Below are 26,730 nucleotides of genomic sequence, written 5' to 3' on the forward strand. Positions count from 1 at the left end.
GCCCAATATAGGAGAAGGCTTACAGAGCCCAGCCTCATAAATTAGAGCTTCTGACAAGTCAATTATTGTGAAACTGGGTTTCACTGAGAAATAAATGAAATGGTGTACTGACAAAAAGGTGGGTTGTCTGCAGCAGAGGGAAAATAATGGCTAGATGATTCAATGCAGTGACCATGAAACTGCACTGTTTTTTATTCTTTATCTGCAATTAAATAGTTAGATAATATAGTTACCCAGAAGGTGGTATCTGATATATAGTGCAGCTTTGTGCACTTTGCACATACCATCCCTTAAACTTAAAAATAACATGATCTTTTTTAGCCAGGGACCTATTCTCTGTAATGAAGTAAAAGTATCGTGCTTGAGATCACATTTTTAGGATTTTGAAATCCTATTTATGCTAGTGTGTATGTGGAATATGTATACATAATTCTATACAATATATATGTATGTGAATAATGATAAGCACAAATGGTATACATAAAATATAAATCCTACTGTGATGTTAGTCTGCTAAGTTTACCAGAAACAGTATGACTGTTTTGGAATCCATTCTTTTTTTAAAGCTTCCACCGAGAAAGGCTATTTTTACTCAGTAATATTTTGTGTAACTGTGACTGGGCCAAAAGAAATCCTGTCCTAGTACAGTAACTATATTGAGACCAAGTTTTAAATGGTTGTTGATGGACTGTGATTAAACTCTACAAAAAGCTTCTTCTAAAGGCCTTCTTGCTCACAGTATAATTGCCTTCTCTATTAAATCAGCAATTTTGTAATTGTAAAAATATTATAACAAAAGGAAAGCATTCCCTAAATTGTTTCCTAAATTATACTGATTAGAAATTGATATTTTCCATATATCTTTATTTTTGATAGAATACTATTTTTAGAGAGCCACTACTTAATCCCCAGTTAAGATTAGAAATCTTAAAATGGACATTTTTCTATGAAAGTTGTAATTTAAGAGAAATTAGTGTGACTAAAATTAAAATATGGTGTTTCAAAAGTAGGTGCTCTATTCTGTTTATATAGTCTGAGTAAATTATAAATAAAAATGAATAATGGCTTGGATCCAGTAATCTGCAAGCAGAAACATAAAGGGATTTAAGTCAGCTACTCTTGTGCAACACCTAGGGCTTTCATCTTATATATAATAGGATCCAGAAATTGGTTGCAGAAGATATTTTGCAAGCAGAAATGCAATAAGTTTGACTTAGAACAATTGGTCACTTTGATTTTTTTCCCCCTTGTGTTTCTGCTTGTGTAAGCGTTCTAGCACAAGTGGTAATTTTGTGCTGGATCCAAGTAAGTATCCCTGGATCCCAAGAACCATGTGACCTTTTTAGTGTGGCCAAGTAAACTTTGAACTCTTAAATAACAAACAATGTTCCTTACCCCCTTCCTTAAATAATGGAAGTTTTGAAAGAAATTTGAGATATGGATGGGATTCTGGATTGTTATTATTGATGTGTGTTTTTTTGGGGGGGGGGGTATGAAAATTATAACCAAGTACCAATAGAGGCACACCCATTCATTTGAGCATGGTCAAATGAATGGGTGTGCCTCTATTGGTACTTGGTTATAATTTCCAACTGACTTGTTTTGAAAGAGATAAAGCATGTTAACACACACACACACACACACATATATATAATATTGAAATGAAAGGATTACTACAAGAAAAATACAGACCACTTATTTCAGTGAGTCTTAATTATACTTTTGTATATCATTTCAATGATAACACTGCTTAAAGTTAACACTGCGTAAAGTTAACACTGCTTAAAGTTAGCTGGCCTTTCAGTGATATAATGTGGCCTTGTTACATGGCATAGAAAAACACATATACATAATGCATGAAATAACAGCCTTATTTTTCTTGCTCAAGGAAAAAATGTTCTGTGATCTGCCATGAATTACAGACACGTCCAGTGTCCTTCCATATCAAAGAAATAAAAATTCCTTGCAATTTTTCTAGTCTCATGTCCTATGATATCTCTTTGGCCTCTGTCTCATCACTGGATTATGTTTATTTTCTAATTTACACTATGTTTCCACAATTCTATGTGCATTCCTTTTTGTTCTGTTTAGCAAAATGTTCAGTATTTTACAATCCCTAAATCATTCTCTGCCCCTATTTTGATTTTTATCATTCCAGCTTGGTTGACTCATTGCTTTAAATTTGCTGCAAGGTATATGGTAAAACTGCACAAACTGTGGGTTTTTAAATGAAAATAAATGAGACCACAAATCACAACTGTCAAAATACATATGTAAAACAAATGCTCAAATAGCAGAGCAGTTTTTTAAAAAAGTGAAAAGCAACTTCAGTGCTGGTATCAATAGAGGCTTGCCTAGTATTACAGTAAATGTGTGTTGTTCAGCACTTGATTATCCAGAATGTTCAGTCAACTGGCATTATCCAGAAGACAAGCTTTTCCCCTGCCCTGCCCAATATCCTTTTGGGCACCTAAGTACCCCACTTAAGTCGTCAGGAGGCTGCTCTACTGGAGTACTCCTGGGATTCTACGTAGGTGCATTTGATTAACAAGCATGGGCATGGTGCATTTGATTAACCAGCATGGGCACTGAATAACAAACCTTTTATTGTAATTGTTTTTAATGAGAGTTTTATGTTAACATAGCTAGTTATGCAGTACATTTATGCTAATAATATATTACTAGATAAGATGCATATCATAACCTTTGGGGCAGTGTTTCGTCCACAAACTGATTCAAATTTTCCATCTTGCTTAGTAAAGTATTCAGTAAGAGTACTGTATTTGGTCCCTAAGTGTAGGATAATTCCCACACTAAAGGTTATAGCCAGTTTTTCATCACTGTATGTAACTGTAACTTGGATACAAATTCAAGATGGCCTTTCTTTTTCTTGACATCACAAGTGGGAAGGTCATATTGTCTTTCAGGTACGTAGGGTATGTGTTTTCAGGCTTATTAGTTCTTAAACTTGCTTTTCATGCGATGCTTTACAACTTCTTTCATGGTTACTATATCTGTTCAAGAATAAAACAGCACATATACTCTAAGGCTAGAAAATAACTACCGGTAATACAGAAAGCACACCTAATTTTGGGCATATTCAACTGCTTTTATTTTTCTCCTTTTAAAATCCATGTAGAGAAGGAGCCATAAAATATCCAGAAGAGGACGAACTATGAAATCTTGCAGTGGTATAAGTTTTAATGGGGGGGCGGGGGTTCTCAATAATTCATATGGCCACTTAAGAATTTGTACATTTCAGCAGGGAATTTTGGGTGGCCATTGTTTCCAACTAAAAAATATTTAATTCTTATGGTAGTCACAGTCTGTACTTTGTTGTTTCTGCGGTATTTTAAAAGTTCTCCTTTTGAATTTTTATTTATGCAGTTACTATAACTTAGATGATATAAGCCATGACAATGTGAACAAGTTCCTTTCAAACCTTGTTGAGAAGTCACTCATCGACCTGGAATACTCCTACTGCATTAAAATTGGAGAGGTATGGTTATTTTACACTTCATTAAAAGTCAGAAAAGAAGAACTAGATAATACTTAGGAGGGATTACCCTTTGTACTGAAGTTTCTTGTACGATTAAATCTGTGGAGGGTACTATGAGACCTTATTTTACACCTATTTGTATTTTTCAGTTACTTTGGCATTACAGCCGGTCTCATAGAGAATTAAGTTTATCACTTCTATGTGTGCAGATAAACGCCCATATTTAAGTGCAGTATAAAATCGGTTAACTGCAGGAGAGTATTAACCATGTTTCATTACATCCATTTTTAATAGGATGACCACAGCATTGAACCACTCACTCTAGGCCGCATTGCTTCATACTACTATTTGAAGCATCCAACAGTAAGAATGTTCAAGGACCGTTTGAAACCTGAGTGCAGTATAGAAGAACTTCTCTCAATTCTTACAGTAAGTTGCATTTTTATTTATTACATTAATCATTGCCCTGACCTGCCCGTGCTGGTCCAATTTTGTCAGATCTCAGAAGCTAAGCAGGGTCAGCCTTAGCTAGTGTTTGTATGAGAGACCACCAAGGAATTTCAGGGTTGCACCACTCAGACAGGCAAGGGCAAGCCACCTCTGAACATCTCTTGCGTTGCAAACTATATGGGGCCGCTGTAAGTCAGCCACTTTCGACCACCACCACATTAATTATTCATCCAAAGATGTTACTTTATGGTTTCCAGTACTTTAGTGGTTTAGTGGTTAAGAGCAGGTGGATTCTAATCTGAAGAACTGGGTTTGATTCCCTACTCCTCCACCTGAGTGGCAGTGGCTTATCTGGTGAGTCAGGTGTGCTTCTGCACTTCTACATTCCTGCTGGATGACCTTGGGCTAGTCACAGTTCTTCGCAACTCTCTCAGCCCCACCTACCTCACAAGGTGCCTGTTGTGGGGAGAGGAAATGAAAGGAGCTTGTAAGCCACTTTGAGTCTCCTTACAGGAGAGAAAGGTGGGATATAAATCCAAACTTTTCTTATTTTTCTCCTCCATCTTCTCGAGGTTTGCAATAATGAATACCCAGCTTGCTTGGGGTTAAGATGTAGAGAACTGGGGAACACGCAGTGGCAAGCTATCCTATAAACATAATCTGCCTAGTAAGCATCATGGCCAATGCTTGGCCAAGGGGCTACCTTTATCTTTTTAACTTGGCCTGTAAGTTAACAATCTTTTTATATGGATTATATTTCATGTAACATTCTTGGCCACAAAACAGTCTGTTGTGGCTTTTGGTATTTTTTACGCATTGATTATTGTACTGTTGTAAGTGTTATTTATAGTATTTTGTCTCTGTTACACACCTTGAATCCAAATTTTGTCAAAAGAAAGGAGGGTTTATCTTTATTTTAAATACATAATACATACATACAATCTTGCATTCAAATTGCTTGATCTAGTTGCCATTTAATTAAATTTCCTTGATTTTTGACAAAAGTTAAACATAACTATCTTCTCCAGATTGAGGTTCCTATACTTAGTGTTCAATTTAAAAAAAACCCTGCACAGCTGCTTTAGTGCTTTTTATTATTTTCAACATGAAAATGAAGCTTTAATATTCAAATTTTGAATTTTTGACAGTACATTTATTGTTATGATTCAAAACTAGGTAGATCATTTAATTTTTAAAATTATTTATTCACCTTTTTACTATGAACAATAAAATGATATTGTTCTTAGAGGAAACAATGTGTATGCAAGCCTACACTGACCACTTGCTTGTATAGAGAATATAATACGATTTTTAAAATTTGTTTTAATTGAAAAGTGTTGTTTTGTTCAGAACTAATGGCTAATCTTTAAATAATGTAAATCAGGGGGTTCATAACTTGTTTAAGCCTGTGGGGACCTTTGAAAATCTAACGCAGGGTAGTGGATGCAACCACAAAGGAAGTAGCATCAACCCCAGAATATTAGGGACTGAGGTCATACCTGGCTCTGATAGTCACTCTTCAACATTTCCAGAAGAAGCTGTTTACCAGGATGCTTCTTGTAATGGTGGTATGGTGGCAGCTACTGCTGAAGCAACTCTTTAAAAATCTGCACAGCCCATCAGAAGTCCCTCCCACTTTGTAAAACAACTTGGCCAGCCCCAGGAAAGGTGTCAGAAGACAACATGGCACCCACAAGTTGGGGTTCCCTGATGTAGATGAAGGATCTCTCAGGGGGCTTCCTGATAAAAGATTGGTAAGAGAACATCAAAAGAAAGGGAAAATCAGTGGTATTTTTAAATGAAAAATACCATTATTTTTGCTAATGTTCTTAATCTTTTTTAAAAATCTGTGTTTTTAGAAACATTTTTACATCTAGCAAGAACCTCCCCATTTTTATCATCACATTAACATGCATCACATTTTTCTGTTTTCGTTTATGGAAAATTGAACGCAACCAACAGGCCTCTCTATTTCTGGGTTCTGTAGGCTGGACACAAGTTATAAATCCTGTTTAAATGAAATCAGTTGATCAAATGTATTGCTTAATCCGTGACCATAGTAGAAAAATAATGTACAGCCTAAATGTATTAGAGAAAGCTATGAAATACTAATACTTTTAATATATATATTGTAATTGCCCCAGTAAATCTACATAACTATCAGCAACATTTTAGCAAGCATAGTTTGGCTTTGCCAGGGCATGATAAATAAAGCATTATGTAATGTACCGTGTTTCTTATATTAATTTTTGCACCAAAAGATGCATTAGGGCTTCTTTTCGGGGTAGCGCTTATTTTAGGGAAAATATGGTACCTTCACAATTCATTAAGTCGGACTTTCAGCAGCCCTGTTGCTTCCCTGTCACATGTAATGCAAGCTGCATCCTCATTGGTAGGGAGCACCCTGCTGGATCACACCATCATGGACTGTAACTACCAGTAGGGCTTATTTTTGAAATAGGGCTTATATTTTAAGCCCCCTCCAAAAATCCTGAAAAATCATGATAGAGCTTATTTTCAGTGTAAGTCTTATTTTCGGGGAAACATGGTAGGTACTTATTATGTTGGCTGTTCTTAAGTTTTAAAAAACTGACTGATGTCAAAGATTCACCCACTGAATGTTTCAAAACTGCTTCCTGATACATTTTAAAGGCAAACACAATGGTTTATATTTTAAAAGTGGCATATTTTGGCATGTAGATCTTGGGCAAAATACATGTCAGGTTAGTTGTATGTTATGTGATGCTTCATACGGACCATCTTCTCTCCTTGCCTTGTGAATTGTGTATTTACCATGCCCAAGTGCATTACACAAAATTTAAAACAGTGTGTCTGGCTTTTATAAATGTAACAGGGTTGTGTGAAGATTTCTCGTGCTAATGATCTAGCTTTCAACCTAAAGTTCTGTTATGCAGATATTGGTTTTTGTAATTATTAGTTAAAATGTTGTCCCAGTTTTCCTTATTAAAGGTGTGAATTTGAAAGTTTTCTGCAATCCAGTGGCCTGTTGAAAGAACTAGGCCTTTTTACAGAATCATCATTCCAAGGTTTTTCCCCCCTTTAAACACCATGCATTAATGAGCTTTATAATTAAGCGACTCATTTTACACCTCTATTGTTAACCAGTGGCATTGCATCTGTCTTGCTCTATTGATGCCCTTCTCACTTACTTATTGAAGCGTTTAACAGTTTTGTCAACAGGGAATTACTTGGTGTGGGGTAAGTAGTCTAATTAGATGCAAGCGAAAATCCTTGGGGAGGTAGATGTTTTAAAAGTAATTTGAAGAATCTCTTAATGATGCCGGCACTGAAAACTGTAGGCCAAAGCAAAGAAGAGGCATGTCAACTTTGCAAAACATGGGATAGTCATGCAGTGCTCTTGTAAAGGTTTTTATTTGTTTTGCGTATGAAAGGGTTTTTTTAGGTATGCAATTACGTTTTGTTTGTTTGTTTGTCTTGGTTTGGAGGTGTGGTCATTGGTCTAAAACTGAAATTTCTTGTAAATAATTATCCTGTTAGCAGCATACAAACAGCCCAATGCCAGTAGATCTGAATACTGAGGAGGACAGCTCACTCATAGAAATACAGTTATCTATCAAGACATCCTGCCATTACCAAAAAGAGTCGGACCATATGAGTCTTCATTTTCTCCCAAACTCTTCCCAAATGGCTGCAGCTAGTTGATGGGCAGTTCCTTCCTTGCAGCATCTGTTAGCTATAGGCTTCGGTTCAGAAAAGAAGTGAAACTGAGGCTGTGCAAGTCCTGATTTGTATGGTTTTCAGTGGAAAGAAAGGTAAAACTATATACTGTAATCCTTATAAATATTTATTTTAAAAAAATATTTATAACCCTTCCTTTCCACTTGGCTCCTGGTGGCTAACAGACCTCACTAAATGAAAAGTAAAGAGTAATTGCTAAATATGGTCTAATTGAATATAAACAACTTTAATTTCCCAAACTCCTGGAGGAAAAGGCAGAACTTAAAAAAATTCTGGTCAGTTCTACAGCTTTCATTTTATCTGAATATTAATCTGCTAGTTATCTGAGAAGTACTGGTTGATTAATAATAGTAAATAGATGTAAACCTATCTTAGTTATGCTTAATTTTAAGGAACAGTTGCTGCTATTATTCTAAACTAATGTTAGATTTTTGAACTCTGGATCCTTTCTAAAATCCTATTGAGACCCCACCCCATCAACAGCCACTTATTTGACAAGTGATCACACAGAATCTCTGCACACAGCTGCAGCCCTCTAATCTATGCATAAAGATATGTCGCTGATCAACAAGGGACACTGGAAGAAAACTAGAAAAGGGCATTTCCAACTACTTCCTATATGAGCCAGGAAGAGAAGAAGGCACCAGAAGATATCCAGAAGCTTCCATGGTCAACAGAGCCATTCTGACTTGCATGCAGTACCTGCAGATATCTATCTCTCTATCTGGAACTTCCAGCTTCTTCTGCTCCTCTTCCAGGGCACAACATTTTGAGAATCATTGCCTTTTATTTTCTTTCTATAATTTCTGTCATTCCATAATTTCTTTTATGCCAATTCATCAATAGTTTTTCCCCACAAGAGGGAGCTCACAGGGCCTTTTCTATATCTGTGGAAGAGTTTAAATACTACAAAAGATTTTTTTTCTTGTTCACCACTGATTTCCTTGAGCATTGATCCTCAAACATCAGCAATGTCATTAACATTTTTACAAACCCTCCCGTCTTTCGTCTTCTCCCTCATTGATGCTCTCCATGCACTAGACAGCCACTTTTCAAAACTGTCATGGCTGGCTGTGCATTCCCATGGGAGCCTCTGTAGTCCCTTTTCCTCAAAACAATATGATAGGAACCGTGTTAGCTATACTTTAAAAAGTAAACACAAATGCAATATTTTTATTGTCTGTACATAGCCAACAGGTCTTGGTGGACAGTCAATGGAGGAGAAGTCGATCTATGGCTACCAATCTTGATCCTCCTTGATCTGAGATTGCAAATGCCTTAGCTTTCATATTCTGCATGTGAGCTCCCAAAGGCACCTGGTGGGCCACTGCGAGTAGCAAAGTGCTGGACTAGATGGACTCTGGTCTGATCCAGCAGGCTTGTTCTTATGTTCTTATGACATCTGATCCAGTAGGGCCACATCTCAAAAGACTGTGACCCAATTTCTTATCAATCCCAATCTGAGTTTGTTGCAGAGACGGCAGGAAGTTCCTTTTCGGTTAATAACTGACCAGCATGTATAGTGGTTAAGAGCGATGGCCTCCAATTTGGAGAACTAGATTTGATTCCCCACTCCTCCACCTGAGCGTCAGACTCTTTATCTGGTGAACTGTATTTTTTCCTACTCCTGCACATGAACTCTTCTGGGTGATCTTGGGCTAGTCACAGTTCTCTCAGCCCCATCTACCTCACAAGGTGTCTGTTGTGGGGAGAGGAAAGGAAAGGATATATTGTCAAAGGCTTTCACAGCCAGATTCAACTGGTTCTGGTGGGTTTTCTGGGCTGTGTGGCCGTGGTCTGGTGGATTTTGTTCCTAACTTTTCACCTGCATCTGTGGCTGGCATCTTCAGAGGTGTATCACTTTTCTTTGTGGCTGGCATCTTCAGAGGTGTATCACAGACTTTTCTCTGTGATACACCTCTGAAGATGCCAGCCACAGATGCAGGCGAAACGTTAGGAACAAAATTCACCAGACCACGGCCACACAGCCTGGAAAACCCACCGGAACAAGAAGGGAAAGGAGTTTGTAAGCCATCTTGAGTCTCCTTACAAGGTGGAAAGGTGAAGTATAAATCTAAATTATTATTCTTTCACCTGGGTGACATCAAGTGGCAGCAGATCTGAGGACTCTTGCGCTCCTACTGAAGGGGGAGTCTCTTCTGTTCCTTTTCTCTGATATGGGGAGTCCTTGTCCACATTACTAGACAAACTGTGAAGGCTCTGTTTTTGCATTAGCCTGATGGATGCAAGAACTCTGCCCCTCCAAAGCACTCACAGATGTGCTGAAGTACCCTAAGGGCCATTAGATGTGCACAGATCACAGTTTGAGAAATGCTATCCTAGAGATTTATGACAAAGGAAACAGCTGTACATTTCTTAATCATATGAATTTTTCTTGGCAAAATAAAAATTGCTAGCAATTTAATGGTATCTAATGTTGGCCTGGTAAAGATATGACACTATAGTTAAGGTATTAGAAGTCATACAAGGACTCATGCATTCTCACAGATTTTAGCTGATTCCCTGTTGTTATTGCACTACATTGTACTGTGGTAAATTATCTTTGTAAGCTGCTTGATGAAGAAGAAGAAGAAGAAGAAGAAGAAGAAGAAGAAGAAGAAGAAGAAGAAGAAGAAGAAGAAGAAGAAGAAGAAGAAGAAAGGGGGAGGGGAGGGGAGGGGGAGGGGGATCTGCCAACTCCTTCCAATAACTTTTATACTAAACTTTCATCCATTTCCCCTCAGTGTACATGTAGTGGTATCAATCAAATCACAAACCACTGATGCCTTCCTCTCTCTGTAGACCTCCACTTTGACTCATGTGCTGGTCCTAGGTGTCCAGTGACTCTCAGCAAAATTTTAAGCTGCTCAGCTGGCCCCATGGATCATTAGATAAATGCCAGTGCTATTTTTCTACAGTAGGATTTAAAAAATTGTGTGTTCTTCTTCAGCCCTGATGCCAGATTTGAAGAATGTGAGAGCAGAGGTTAGTCACTGGCAATTAAATGACATTCTGCATCCTCATTGGTTGCCATCAAGTCACAGCTGACTTATGGCAACTTTGTAGAGCTTTTAAGACAAGAGACAGTCAGAGGTGATTTGCCACTGTCTTCCTCCTCATCACAATCCTGGTGCTCCTTGGTGGTGTCAAATCCAAATACTAGTCAGGGCTGAGAGTATGTCATAGCTGTTATAGGGGAGAAAGGGGCTCAGGCCCCAGGCACAACTTCAGAAGATCACAAGGGGCTGCATTTGGTTGCCCTCCTCCCCCTCTGACCACCAGCCCAGTGAGTGAGGAGCTGGAACTGGAAGGAACATCTGCTTCTCACCTTCTCAGGCCACTACCACTGCCCTTATGGCTGCCTGTTGGCTAGATATGGTGCTGCCAGCGGTCTTGCCTCCCATGCCTCTTCATTTTATCCCACCCTGCCTCTGTACTCTGACAGGGAGGGCTGGTGCTTTACCAGGTGGGCCGGGCATTTCTGCCTGCAGGTGGGCTCAGCTGTGGGGACCAGGGCTGGGGAGGGGGACCCACTGGCAGGTGGCCATGGGCGGCTGCAAGGTGGGCCATGAGGGTGCTAGTGCTGGTACTGTGCTGCTGGCTCTCTGCTATCCACCAGGCCTCCACTACCATTTGCTGAGCCAGTAAAAGCAGTGGTGCCTCAACAGGGCAGAGTGCAGGTGGGCAGCTGGCTCTTGCTTGATTGGGCTCTATTCTCTTTGGCTCCTTCAGGGAGGGTAGGGAGAGAAAAGGGAGTACAACCTGGCAGGAGGACACAAGGACCAGACAGACACGGCATTCCAACCACCAGCCAAGTGTTGGGCAGGAGGCAGCTGGTGAGGGCTGCTTTTCTCTCCAAGAGGCCTTCCTGGCTCTCTTGCCTCAGCTGCCTGTCTGAAGCCAGCATGGCTGCTCCAGCCTGTGTGCCAGCCTTTCCTGCTGTCCGATGGAGAGGATGCTGCCTTGTTTTGGGAGGGATTCATATTGGCAGAACACCCTCAAAGGAGGCCAAATTTTATCACTTCTTTAGCACTGTCAGTAAACATTAGCAGTAATTCAGCTGCCAAGTACACAAACTTACGAGTCCAGGTTCAGAGATTGTATGTCAGAACAGTTGGAAACTTCACCCATTTTGGCATAAGCAATTTAGGTCTCATAAATGGTTTTGTGTTTATCTCACACCTCAGATGTCCATTCTTACATAATTATTCAGTTGCCTGTACATGAAGACAATCTGAGCTCCTTTTAAATGGATAACTAAAATATGAGGATTTTGATGCTGGCACTGCCAGGGAATAGTTTAGGAAGAACATAGAAATGGTTACAGTCATTACTGGGGAAGTGATGATATGAAGCATTGCTACAGTGCATGCATGAGCAAAAAACTGGAAGCCAGGAAACAGTGTTTTAAGAAAGGGAGTGTGGAAAAGGTTCATTATAAACGTTGGGAACAAAAACGTCTTGGAGATGGCATAAATGGCATGTGTGGAATAGGCTTAAAAGGAGTTTCAGCTCCAATGGAGAAAAAGTATTTTGGATATATTTCCAAAATTAAAAGGGTAAAAACAATGTGGAACTCCACAGAGGAAACATTTCCAGCCTGAAAATGGTATAAATGCCATGTGCAAAAAAGGCCTAAAATGCTTTTTAATGCAGTGGTTTAAAATAAGTTAACTATTCTTATTTCCCAAAATACCTTACAATAACTATGTGTTAGTTGTGTAAGATGATCTACAGGATCAGTTAATTATAGTTCTTATATATTCTGTAACATATTCTTATGCCCAAGTCTTAAACACTATTCAGGATATAGTTGCAATTATTGCTTGAATAAATCTAATGCTCTCAAACTGCTAAATCACATCAATACAACAAATAGTACAGTGTTAAATTCTTAGTTATGTTTGAAGCAATTTCTATTCTTATAACAATGAAATAAGCTTATATATGATAAGAAAATAAATATGGCTTTCCTCTCAAACTTTCCTATTTCTCATAACTTCAGGATTTCCAGAATTTGTATTTCTCGGCTCCTCGGCTCCAATAAAGAAACTTGCCTATCTCACATTTATTTGAACATGACACTTTGTATATCCAAACCTCTACGGTGATGGATCCAAGTGCTAAATAAGCCACCATATTTAAGTAGATACTGTACAGCTCCCCCATTTTTATGTAAGAAGATGGCTGAAGGCTTGCCAAATAATATAATTCTCAAAATTATTTTGTGAGTGACTGCATCAGTAACAATAAGAAGTATTCTTTTTAAATATTTTTATTTATTAAGACTTATAAAAGAATACAAGTACAAATACAAATACAAAACCTTTAATGGCATATAAAGAGTGGTAAAATACAGATTATGTTAAAACCAATTGACTAAAATTTACACAAAGGTTTCACTCTTGATCCAAGTGCCTTTGTTAAAAACCTGGCAACTGATTCAGTAGTGTGGGGATGATGGTCACTAAGCAGGTGTGAAACTATTTCCTTGTCTGATCTCACTGAAAATTTCTTCAAGATGGCCTCGAGAAAAAGCAACCGATAGACTGCCAAATCTTTGCAATGAAGGAGCACGTGTTCAGTTGTTTCGGGTAGGCCCGCTGCACAGGAACAAGTCCTGTTCTCCTGTGGGATGCCATGATATCTGCCTCTTGTTTGGGCAGTCGGTAACACATTTAGCCGAGCAAGCATAAAATATCTGCGGAGATGTGGATTGATTAAATTACTCATATATTTAGCCATAAAACCCGGCAATGGTGGTGAAATGCCATAAAATGTGGGAGAACAAGTTCTGCAGGCTCCAGCTGTGAGAAGCTGCCCTTCAATGTCAAGAGTACGTTGTTTCAAAACTCCGAAAGCCTGTCTTTCGATCCATCAGTAGGAGTTGGTCAAAAGATACACCTATGTTGTTTATTTGCTTGATAATTTTGGTGTGCCAGGTGGAGTGGAAGTGGTCGCTTAACAGAAAATATGTGAGACTGCCCGGGAGGGCTCTATAATGAAGGCGAAGCCAGTATTTAAACAAAGAGAGCCAAACCCGGGAAAAAATTGTCTTGGCTCCGGTTTCTAAACAAAGAACTTGATACGTGACTGAGTTTGGAAGACCCAATAAACGACGAAGAAACAAAGATTGAACACTCTCTAATTTCTCAGCGGTTTTGCTCCCCAGATTGGAGCTCCGTAAAGTAATTGTGGCAGTAGTTTTAACTGAAAAACTTCCATTGCGGCAGGAAAAAATTGACCGCCTCTGGTGTGAAAAAATCTGGATATTGCCAACACTTTGATTTTACTTGTATTGAGAGTCTGGTGGATATGAGAGGTCCAGGTTAAGGAATGATGGAAGGTGATTCCTAAATATCTGTATGAATGGACCTGTTCAATCAATGTACCGTTTATTTTCCACGTGCTGAGTTTTTTTGAATTCGAAAGATCAGCACTTTGGATTTGTTATAATTAATCGACAGGGCACTGTTTGTGCAGTACGTCGCAAAGGCTTGAAGTAGTCTTTGCAGGCCCACCTTGGACCGAGACAGTAACACAGTGTCATCTGCATAGAGAAGTGCACATGTGGGTCTTTGTCCCAAAATGGGTGCGTGACTTTCAGTCTGAGATAAATGAGGAGCAAGGTCGGTTAAATAAAGACTGAACAGGAGAGCAGCAAGACTACAACCCTGCTTGACTCCCTTGTTAGAAACTATAGGTGAAGTTAAAGCGAAGGCTGCCCGCCGACGATCACAACAACGAACTTGACAACAGGTAGTTGAGGAATACAACTGGCGAATAAGAAACAGTAATCTCTGGTCTATTCCCAACACAGTCAATTTTTCCCACAGCTGATTCCTGGGGATAGAGTCGAATGCGCATTTCAAATCTAGGAAAGCCGCAAGGAGTTTCCCACCCTTGGGGTGGCAATATTTCTCCGCCAAATGGTTTAAAACCAGACAGTGGTCAAGGGTGGATTTACCTGTGGCATATCCTATCTGTTCCGGGCCTAGCACTGAAGAGGACCAGGCAGTGAGACGTATCATAAGGTACCTTGTGTAAAGCTTACTAGCCACTGAAAGCAAGCTTATGGGCCGATAGTTAGATGGATTTGATGGATCGCCTTTTTTATGTAGAGGTACAATGATAGCTTCAGTCCAATGCTTAGGGATACAGCCACTGTTGTTAATTTTGGTAAACAGGGTAGCCAAAATAGGGGCCCAGAACTCCGGGAATCTTCTAAAGAGTTCAGGTGGCAGGCCATCAGGGCCTGGCGCTTTCCCTTGTTTTAGGTCAGATATAAGGGTGATCACCTCGTCGCAGCTGACAGGAGGCCATTCAGGTAAATGCTTTGCTGCTCCAGTTGCACATGGAGTATCCAAAAGTTCTGGATTGCAGAAAAATAAAAGAATACAACAAAACCAACATCCCAACAAATAAAGAAAAATGGCATTACTGGAAATATCAAACTATTATTGGTACTGGGAAGAGAGTTTCCCCAGCATTCCGTGCGGGGTCTACTACCATCACCAGATTAGCTTCAGTAACAGTAGGCAACACTTAGTTGCAAGATTTAATCCGAAAGACCGTTGTCCTCTTCAGACCTAGCTGTATCAGTGCAAAGCTCCTTTAACTTTAGTAAGCAGCTATTAAAGTATTGCAGTTTTCCTGCTTGCCATGCATTAGTTGCTGGTGAGACTGCATCGGAACAAGCCACTCTTCCAACCACTGCCACCTCACATATAATACCGATAGAACCTATTCAGTTGACTTCAGTGTATTAGATACCATTGGGAGAATCTAGAACTTAACTGAATTGTGTTTCGAACTTTTGTGTTTATGTACAACAACTGCCAAAACAAATGTATTTTGAGTTTTTGTGAAACTACATAGTAGTAGTTTCTGGTATATTGTGGCATTGTCTATTTTAAACTTCAAGCATTACATATTCCTGATACCTTAATTCTGATAGTCTCTCCAGACGCAAGTGATTCTCTCGTTATTTGGTTTTTTAAAGCTAACTTTAAACTAAAAACACCTGGCGCTCTTAGCTTTCCCAGTTTAGCACAATCTGTAGGTAAATCAAGATGACAGTGCCCACCACTCATTGATGACTGGATGTGGTATATCATATTTTTTACACCATGCAAAGTAGAGGGCTGGTGGCGAACAGAGTTCAAAAGTACAATGGACTGACATTTGAGAAACAACACTCTTATATGTCCTTTTCCATTTACGGTTGAAAAATTGTTTGCTTTTTCATTCTGTTGCTGTGGTCTAATCCCCCTTCTCTTCAAACTTGTTCATTTAAAAATACAGGTTAAATAATACTTACATGAAGTTAAAAATAAATTCATAGTACAGCACAAGATCTGGACCATCTGTTTCATATTTTCTAGATATGGGGAGTCTAGAATAGGGATTGGATTGTTTTTCATGCCTCATCTAACATGACCAGGTGTACCCTACTCGTGCTGGAGAAGAAAAATGGAAATAAGACATAACTGTAATACTTTTACAATTCCAATTTTCTTACCACTACCCAGAATTGGACTATCCAGTCCTAGGTATTGTATATTCAGAAATGGCCTCTGTGGGTTGTCAGTTGCAGCTTAAGTCATTGCAGCTTTTATTTGGAAACAATCCAAAATCTCCAGGAATATCAGCCCATGTTTTTCAGAGCCAAGAGTTTTGAATCTTAGAAATCTGGATAGTGGGGTGTATGTTTTTTTAAGTATTGTTTTGGTCCACATCATTATTATGGAAGATGGACTGGCACTCACACTTCAGCTGTCTTTCTCTTCCTCTTTCTAGCTCGGCCTTCATGTGAGTGCCAGTCTATGTGATACAAATTCTGGTTGGATTTTGGTTGGTTGTAATCTGGACCACATTGAAATTGATGGGGAAAGCATATTTATTTTGATTGGAATTGCATCACTGCTTAAATTAGCATACTCCAAAAATCACTGGTATGAACATGCATACCATGTCACATCCATGTTTTACTTTCCTTTGGAATGTAGAGATGCTTCGTTCTTGTTGGAAAATAATTGGGAGGGAGAGGGGAGCATTAAAGCCATTTTAAGATGAAAGGTGTGGATCAGGACTCAGGACTTTCCCAGCGGGATCCTTGAGATATGGCAGAAAAAAGTAAAAATAGCTGCTGATGTTGAACCATGAATCTTACATTCTAATTGATGGAAATTAATTATAGACAAGGCTTCCACGTCACCATGCAAACATGCTGCTGGTAAGTGGTGAGCAACATACCTGAAAAGTGCTGTACAAGAAGTCCTCTGGTTTAGCTTATTCCACTCTTGGTTTCCACTGAAATTCATTTCCTGCTTTTGGGCCCACCTCACTGGTCTTACTTGATTTTTCTAATCTTGTTTATGTGAAGCTGCTTCAGCCCGAGACCAAGTAAGGCCATTGGTCTGTCTGGATCAGTGTTCTGTTCTGATAGCAGTGGTTCTCCAATTTCTTAGGTGAAGGAAGGTCAGCTATCCAAGATTTTTTTGGGTAACTCTGCTTAGAATAGCGCTGTAAATTTCACTTGCATAATTTTAAGTCGTTTAACTATTTGCAAATCTTGCTGTTGGAACTTCTTATAAACTCAGATTATTTCGTAGTATAAAATGTTCTCCTTAATATAAAAGATATTAACTAAATCAATCTTCTCAAATCACTTGTATAGATGGGTTAATTTAGGGATTAAACAGATTGTCTCAGTAAATTAGAAAAATATTTATTAGACAATTAGTACTGGATGTATAAGTCAAACTTCCTGCTTGCAGAGTGTATCCTCATAATAACATTTCAGGTTCTGTTCTCCCAATTTCTTGAGCCAGAAGCTAGGCAGACCACCTGGCCCTTGTGCATTGTGTAGGAATTGATTCCTGGTTTGTTTGTTTTTTCCACCTTCTTCATCACTGTTCTACCCAGGCTATTAGGTTGTATGTGTTCAGGGCAGGGACCTATTTCTTCTAATTGCTGTACTTATCCTTAAGAGTATTTCAAATGCTTAATAAATAATAAATTCATTTCAATTTGGGATAGAGAAAAGATGTTTCAATGTTTTGAAAAACAATTCGGCTACTCACACATTACAAATATTAACAGAGACCAGAAATTGAAATATGCTCTTGGATATTTTCTGATCAGTCTCAAATTTTGATGCTGTCTCTCAAGGTAAAACAGCAAAAAAAACACCCTTGAATTTGGAATGTAGCCCTATTGGTCTTTGTCAGAATTTACTCTTAACAAATGTGCTTAGGGTCACACATTAAACAAATCAAATAAAATCTGAGATGTTTCTGATGTCACTGACTTAATTGCTCCTTTGTTGCCATCTCTGTTTCTGATGGTTGATGTGATGCCCAGAATGCTGTTCTGCCCCTGACTTGTCTGATCTTCATCTGATAGCCATCATAGACTATGCCAGACTCAAAAGTACTGTGCATGGTATTCTTGTAATGGGAAATAGCTTTTGTTCTTTAATTCTTTGTTAAAAGATTTTAAGTGAATATCTAAACGATGACAGTAGTGAATACTATGTTAGCAAGAATGCATGCTTGATTTGCACAGAGCAGATGGATGCTTGACTGCCTGCTAATCCACAGCTGGAATGGTTTCAGTGTTTTCCACATTGCTGGGTTAGAGTGGCTTTTCTAGTGGACTGAGAGGGCAGCAAGAGAGGAATATCATTATTCATCAGTATCCCAGTGGGATCGCTGCCAGCAGAGATTAATTTTTTCTCTTCTGCTTGTAAAACAAGCTCAGGTGGAGTCTCTAATCCTCAGGGCACGGGTGGCAGATCAAGGAAGATGCTACAAAGCTAGTTAATTTACAGATTCTAGGGGAAACAGAAGCTCTGTTAGATGTATAAATACATGATTGCAAATTTAAGTAGCTCAAATCCAAATGGGATCTTCCCAGACATCTGGTACTGAAAATCTCTATTTTTCTTTGTTGTTTTTAATAGGAGTTCTTGCAAGTTTCAATCAGACCAAAAGTAGTTCTCTTGCTTCAGTTAGGTTCCAGTATCATTCTTGGCAGATCATAATAGCTAGATGTTTTTACAAGTGGCAGATAATAATAGAAGCAAAGTAGAAATGTAGAGGTTCCAGGTGCCTTGTAATCTGTACATGGTGATCCTTGAAACAAAAAATGCCAGGTTATTTTTTTTTCATTTTCCACTCTGTTGCTGTGATCAGTTGCAACACATTCTTTAACATACCATGTATCTATGAGAGTTCTTTGTACTTCTTGGAGTACAAATGCCTAGTTCAAGGAAATTAATTGTTGAAAGATTTTTTTGAGAATTTTTTTCCTAATAATTTTTTCTTTTTAAAAATTTCATGTCCAACTGGCAATATTTTGCCCATTATAGAACAGCATAATTTATTATCAAACTATGGTTCAAATTTCTGCCTAGTATCATTTTGTAAAATGTAATTAGTAACAATCAAGGGGCTTAGACTGCTTTTGAAATTTAATTATCAACAACAGGTTGAATTGCTGACTTCTGTGCCATAATAGAGGCAAAGTTTAAATATTTTATCATGTAATGTTTAGTTTTACCACTATATGCTCATGTAGTTTTTAAACTCTTATATTGATGTTGTAGCTTATTGTGGTGGTGGTTGGAAGGGGGGTGTTACTGGGGTTACTGTAAGTATTTAATGTAAGAATCTGTTGCTCACTGTTTTATTATATTTTATTGCTTTTATTGGATTGCTGTGATTGGAGATTTGTAAACCACCTCAGGAATTATTGCTTTAGAACTCAGGGTATAAATTTTATTTTCTTTCCTCAAAAGTATTTCAGGGTAGCACAGATACCCCACTTTTCCTCTTAGCAACCTTGTAGGTGTATGTGGATCTGAAACAGGACAGTCCAGGTTACTCTTAAATTACTTTCAAGTGGTGGTGGTGGTGGTTTGTTGTTGGTTTTTGTTTTGTTTGTTTTGTGCTGCTGCTGCTATTCCAGGCTTTTCTTTCCTGAGCAGTCTTCCTTTCCAATAATATCAGTTCCTTACAGTGCTGAGTTCAATAGTCGTACTCCCAATCCCACATTGTTTTGAATCAAGGAGATTTCCTGCTAATTGATGTAACTATAGATGCATAGCTACGTTAACTCACAATAAAATCAGTTGAAATGAATGTGGTTTGTGCCAGGGTGACACTGTGAAACTAGAAAATGTTTTGTGCATAATGCTTGTTTGCAGTAAGGAGTTTCCCCCCTGCATATGAATAACTTTGAAATAGATACATGCCACTGTAGAGATGCCCAATAACAATATAGGTTCTTTAATTGCATGAGATCTATGGTCTAGTCCATGGGGTATCAAACATGCAGCCCCAAGGGATCTTGCCCCTTGGGGAGACATACCAGGTCCGTGAGGTAACCCACCCCTAGCTCTTTCCAGTCTAATCAGTTGCTCCCCCACCCACCCCTGCCATTGCAAGCTTGCCTGTCCAGTCACTCACCCACCCTGCTTCCAAACTGTCCTGGTGAGCCATGCCCCCAAGCCAATCTGGGCTGACGATCCCACTGTGGGCTTGCCAGCTGAGGCACCCATCCTCCCTGTCTTCCACCCAAGTTCTGATCTGGACTGGCAAGCTGAAGCAGCCACTCCTACCCCAATGGTGCAACTCTCTCAGTGCCAGTTGTGGGCTGACCAGCGTACTGCAGGCTCAACAGCAGCTACTCCCCACAGTTCAGTCCAACCAAGTCACATTTATATCATATCCTGCCCTCATAACAAATGAGTTAAAGACTCCTGTCTATTCTTTTACAACTTTAGCACTAAATTCAAAGGCTAAAACCAAAAGCTGGCGAATCATTTCCTTTTGGGAACTAATAAAATCCAACAGCCAGCGTGTCATTGTGGTTAAGAGTGGCAGACTCTTAACCACTATGGCACAGGGTCAATTCTCCACTCTTCCACATGGAGCTTGCTGAGTCACCTTGGACCAGTCAGACACGCACGCACGCACGCAAATCCATCAGTTCTGCTTTGATACCGTCAAAAGTTCATATAAACTGCACCCAAACAGTCTATTAATCTTAAAAAGTAGAGCAGAAGTACTAATGGAACTGTATTCAGTTAACCTTTTTTTTAATGATAACTCAGTTTAAAACATGTGCTCATGTTGCATGTTTTTTATCAATTAACAATCTGGACGTTGAGGCCTAAGTAGAAAGAAGATGGAAGGGCATGGAAACATATTGTGTTGGATCCTATCATTCTATTTCACTGGACTTGCTGAATTCTTCCTGCACAAAAAGTATTCTACTGATGCAAGTGTATCTTGCATCAATGGAAGGCTGATTCCTTGTACCAGAAGAATGGACTGATAGTGTCCAGTCCAGAGTCTATATACTTTTTCTCAGTCTGTGGAAAAACTCTAAATCCTATTCTCCTATTGTCCAATAAATCCTATTGTTTCCAGCAATTGGTACTCAGAGAAATGCTGCCTCTGAATATGAAATTCTTGTCAGTTGCCATAGATCTTTTTTGTTGATACTTAGAAAGAAACTCCCTCCATGATGCTCATTGTTTATAATATTAGGGATGCTAAATCTTCCCTAAGGTTTGTTGTGCCACAGAACCATGGCTACAGTCTGGATTCAAAAATCACTGCAGAACTTTTAATTAATAAATTATAATTGTAATTATTATTATTGCCTGTAGCATTTGTAAAGTCCCTAAAACCCAATATGAGATTTATAAAATTTAAATCATCAGCTAATAGAACAATGGCTAATTGGACAGTTGTAGGGCTTTGATTGGCCTTTTCCCTCTTGACAGATTTTAATTGTGTGGGAGGAATTAATACTATTATGGTGCACAGTATAATTTTTTTTAAAGTTCCTGGGGAATTGTGAAAGTGCAGACAATTAGTTTCTCCCTTCATTCTGCTGAGTTTATTTTCATGGCTATTATGTATATTGTTTTCTAAAAACTGTTGTTAAATCTGTAGAGGTGTCTGGTCTATTACAGGATTCATCCTTAATGCGAGAGTAACAATTGTTTTTATATGTTTAGTTTGCTTTATAATGACAAGGAAACTATTTGGTGTGAATTGCATGTGAATGAAAGTACTCTGAATCCAGATTGATTCTTCATTAAATGTTAACGTCATCAGTTCCTTCCCTGCCTGCCCCCCCAAATCAATCAAAGTTCCTTTCCAATGTATGTTAGTATTGTTGTGCTGTAATATTTATTACAATTTAAGTTCACACTTCAGAAGAACTCAGAGCTTTTGGTCAGACTTGCTTTTAACCAAGGCAGACCTTCCAGTGCTCCTTCACAGTGGGAAAGGTCATTTAGATTCCTGATCCCTTGAGAATTACAAATGCCATCCATGGTAGGCACATTTTAGTTAAAAAATAAAGCTTGAAGCAAAATAAACTTTTGCGGCTTTTAAGCAGCCTTCAAGTTTTGTTGTAATGCATAACTGTACTCAAAAAATTTCTCTTTTGTTGTTTATGATCTTATGATTTTAGAAATGTATGCTTAAGTATAAGAGGTTGTTTATTTTGCTTTCATCTTGCCATGTGGTCAAATGCACGTTCTGGCAACATACATCAGAATACAGTCCAAATGAAAAGCAGCCTGCTGCCATTAGACATATTTTTGTACACTTGGAGAAGAAGAGGGTTCCACAAATATAACGTGGTTTTTTTGCAGTATGTAGGAACAGATCTAGGTGCAGTTGTAAAATAAAATAGTGAAACATAAATTCCATAAAACCTGGTTCTTTAATTGGTTTTTAATTAATCATCATACAGTGCATTTTCACCCACATGCATCTCAAATTAATACATTTTAACCAATTTGCATCCTCCTTAATTCTGCTTCTAAACTACTGAAGCTCAGAGGCTAAATGATACTGAAGCATTTTTTATCATATTCCTCATTCTGAGCATTACTTCTTGGTCTGGAGAAGAGAAACAGTTCATTACCCCATCCAGGCAGGGAGACAAAATTGTTTTTGGAAATACAAGCCTGAACCAAGACTAGAAAAGTGATCTTTATCATTGCTGTGCCTTGTGAAGGGGTATCAGTGCTGAGTGAGAATTGTCACACAAAAGCAGAGTTGGAAAGGAGCTGGAACTTTGCTACTCTCCTTTTCTTTCCCCCCTTAAAAATTGATGGACTTAGGGTTCCTGTATAATTAATATTTCATCCCATTTGTGCTAGCACATCTTGTACAGTTGCCTATCTTTGACCCATTTTTTCTCATTTGACCTCTAATAGTTGCTTTAAGAATAGTCAGCAGTAATGAGAGCAATTCCTGCCATTGTTCAACCTTTTGAGATGTTATGTTCCTGTTTTCTAACATGTTGCTACATTCAAGTCTGTATACACACATAAAGACAACTAGAATATAACTATCAAGTGTGCATGTGGAATGCCATACCTTTAAAATACAAAGAAAGGTTCTGGTCAAAAGACTGTTCTAATGCTCATCAGTAGGGACAAGTCTCAACACAGCATGACTGTCTCGCTTTTATATGCCTCCCTCCTATGGGAAAAATGAAGTTAGATTTCACCTCTTTGCTTTGATCATGTTATCCATTGGAACTGTCTATGAATGAAAATAGCAACGTTAATTTTGGGTGGCAAATGGAATAATATGTTCAAATAAATGTATCACAGCCCAATCAAATTGTTACCGTCTGCCTGCTATAAGTGGGCTGGGCATGATATGTGGGGTTGACCCCCCCCCCCCCGCAATCATGGTGTCAGGACAGGTTCTCAGATGAGTTGGACATGCTTTCATTGATCACATAAAGATGCTATAGTAACCCCTGAACACATAGTCATCACATTATGTTATATTTAAAATAGGATGGAGCATATGAAATTCACATTTGTTCTGAAAACCCTTAACCAATAGTAGGGCAAAGTCACGTATCTGCTTGCTACGCTCGTATATCTGTCAGAACAAACATTTCATTTAGAAGACCAAAAAGCTGAGATTGAAAAGCAAATTTTTTATGGACTAGAAATAATCTCCTATAAATAGAAAGCTGAATAATACAGACCTAATTTTAACAACACTGATAGGCGCCACTCTAATAAAGGCATTTCTTCATGGTTTGTTTTTGCTCATAAATCTGTGCTCAACTTAACTACATCTGCTTGCTGGTACACATATGCTTATAAATCAGATTGTCACTTAATATACTGTCCAAAACTTAACAATAAAGCATTGGTTGATAATATGTTCTTCATGAATTGGAGCTTGTGTTGGATGTTTAACAGTCTAGCAATAATAATGGGAAGAGCAAATCAAAAATCTGTGCTACTGGTCATAAAAACTAGCCTTGGCAAACCAAGTGTGCTATGTATTGCAATTATGGCTTCCCAAGGAAAAAGTGTGGTTTCCTTAATTGCCCATATATATGAGACTGCTGGGAATCTTAAAATGTTCTATTACCTCCTAAGATGGCCATTGAAATGTTCCACTAGGCTTTTGGTTGAGGCAACCATGAGTTCATTCCATCTTACTTCCCCCTCCCCACAGCTTTTATCTCCCCCTCCACTCCCTGACTGAACTGTGGATTGCAGAAGCATACCTAGGCAAACTGGAGCCCTGGGCAAAACCTGGGTTTGATGCCCCCCAGGCGGCCACCCTCCCCCACCGTGACCAAACAATGATTTTTTTCCACCAGGTCATTTCAAAGTCACCATCACATTATAGAACATCCCCCAACTCACAAATCTGAACACAGCAATGGGCCATGCCACACAGCAGAAATAATTTTTGGAAAACATTTTCAAAATGCTTTCAAAATGTTTTATTACTGCTATGAAAACATTTTATGGTGTTGTATCCAGTCCCCCCAATTGGGGGAAACAGCATCACTTTCAATGTTATTTAAACTGGGTTATTTAATGAAATATTGAAATAACTTTCAATGTTATTTAATCTGGTTATTTAAACCAGATTCTCCCTTTAAGGTGGATTAAAAATGAGAATCTGAGCTCCCTCATTTAAACAAGTGATACTGGAATCCACCCCCTTTAGGTTTAGGGGGTCATTGGTTATTGGACCCTCAAAAGAGTAGCCCCCATCTCCTTAGCAAAGAATAGGGGATGGGGCACCCCCTTTGAGGGTCCATAACTTTGGACCCCCTAAACCAAACTGCACCAAACTTGGGGGGTCACATAAGGGCAGTTTCCAGATGATACCCTGAAATTTTGGTGCTGATACATCCAAAATTGCGCCCCCTGCAGGAACATCCCAGAAATTTGCCCAAGAATCTTTGTTCTGCATTGAGTTTTCTGTATTGCTGTCAACAAGGGTTGCAGGCTGGGTGGGGGCACATTTCTGAAGGCACAGTCTCAAAACTTTCAGGGTCTCATCAGGAGCCTTCCCTGATGATACCCCCCAGGTTTGGTGCAGTTTGGTTCAGGGGGGCCAAAGTTATGGACCCTCAAAACTGTAGCCCCCATCTCCTATTAGATCCCATTGGAAACAATGGGGGATGGGGCACCCCCTTTGGGAGTCCATAACTTTGGACTCCCTGAACCAAACCTCACCAAACCTGGGATGGTTGCATAAAGACTGTCTCCTGATGATACGCTGAAATTTTGGTGCTGATATATCTAAAAATGCACCCCCTGCAGGCACCAATGTCCTGATGCAAAAAATTTTTTTGTCGTGGTGGAGTGGCCGCCCATTTGGGGGGGCATCCAACTCAGGTTTTGCCCAGGGCTACAGTTTGCATCGTTATGCCCCTGGGAGCAACTGCCTGCCCATCACCTGAGCATGTCAGGATAAGGTTCTGGTATTGTAAACGGAGACGCTGGAGCAGTCAGTGCCACCTCTCCCCTCCACTGCTAGCATTGCACGAGGGGGTGAGGAGGAGCAGGAGTTGTACAGCCTACTCCCACCACAGCCATGTCAGCCAGGCTGGTGAAGTCAGCAGGCAGGTAGGCAGGTCAGTAAGCAAAAAGGGAGGGGGGATATGAAATTCTTCCTGGGCGTCATGTCTCCCTGATTGAATAAATAGCTTTTAATGTCAATTCTGCAATGAAATATCTTCAGGAGAGCTAGCCATTTATGTCAGACAGTGCCACCCTTGCTCAAAATTCATAGAAACATGGATATTCTTCTGGATTGCAAGGTCTTTCCACTCTGCAAGTCATTACATGAAATTTAGAACCATGGTCAGAAGTTTCCTAATTCTAGACCAGGGGTAGGGAACCTGCGGCTCTCCAGATGTTCAGGAACTACAATTCCCATCAGCCTCTGTCAGCATGGCCAATCTGGAGAGCCGCAGGTTCCCTACCCCTGTTCTAGACCTTACAGTATCTGCTTGCTGTCATCTATCTCAGCTTTCTACCTTACTTTTCTTTTGCATTCAATAAGAAGTTATCATGGCAGGAAGTCTGTATAAGAAAACTCAAAGGCCCCAGTCCTAAGAACAGTTTATTGGTGTTGGGGAGGGGGTTAGTTTGTGTTTTTTGGGGGGTGGGGTTGTTTTGTTTTTGTTTTGTTTGTTTTTTGCTGTCATGTCACAGCCAACTTAAGGCCAACCCCAATGGGGTTGTCAAGGCACAGGCTTTCAGAGGTGGTTTGTTATCGCCTTCCTCTGCATCACAACCCTGGTATTCCTCTCAGCCAGGTTCAAGGCTGAGAGTGTATAACAGCCTAAGGTCACCCCGCAAGCTTCCATGGCATGAATGGGGATTTGTACCCATGTTTCCCAGGTTCTAGTCCCAGGGTCTGCAACTTGCGGCTCTCCAGATGTTCATGGACTACAATTCCCGGCACGGGCTGATGGGAATTGTAGTCCATGAACATCTGGAGATCCACAGGTTGCAGACCCCTGTATCTAGTCCAACACCTTAACCACTACACTACGCTGACTGGAGCTCTTGGAAATAAATCTTGTTAAATAAAATTGGATTTACTTCTGAGTATTCCTTATTAGGATTTCTCCTAAAGTTGCTCTTTCACCCCAACCCATCATTTCTTGTTTAGTATTTTATTTTTATAACACCTATTGAATAATCACCTATTGAAAGCTGCAGCCAGCTGCTTTCCAAGAGACAC

At 39.3% G+C, this 26,730-nt stretch overlaps 1 protein-coding gene across 2 annotated transcripts in view; it reads left to right on the forward strand.

Annotated features, from left to right (window-relative positions):
* Positions 1-26,730, forward strand: part of ASCC3 (activating signal cointegrator 1 complex subunit 3) — a 280,545-nt gene that overhangs the window by 222,799 nt on the left and 31,016 nt on the right. For both annotated transcript variants that reach the window (XM_048493913.1, XM_048493903.1), the window contains exons 35-36: positions 3,388-3,499; positions 3,794-3,928. In XM_048493913.1, coding sequence (XP_048349870.1) covers positions 3,388-3,499; positions 3,794-3,928 — 247 coding nt within the window. The remainder of the gene's footprint in view (positions 1-3,387; positions 3,500-3,793; positions 3,929-26,730) is intronic.

The sequence above is a fragment of the Sphaerodactylus townsendi genome, linkage group LG01 (assembly GCF_021028975.2).
Source record: "Sphaerodactylus townsendi isolate TG3544 linkage group LG01, MPM_Stown_v2.3, whole genome shotgun sequence".
NCBI classification, from domain to species: Eukaryota; Metazoa; Chordata; class Lepidosauria; order Squamata; family Sphaerodactylidae; genus Sphaerodactylus; species Sphaerodactylus townsendi.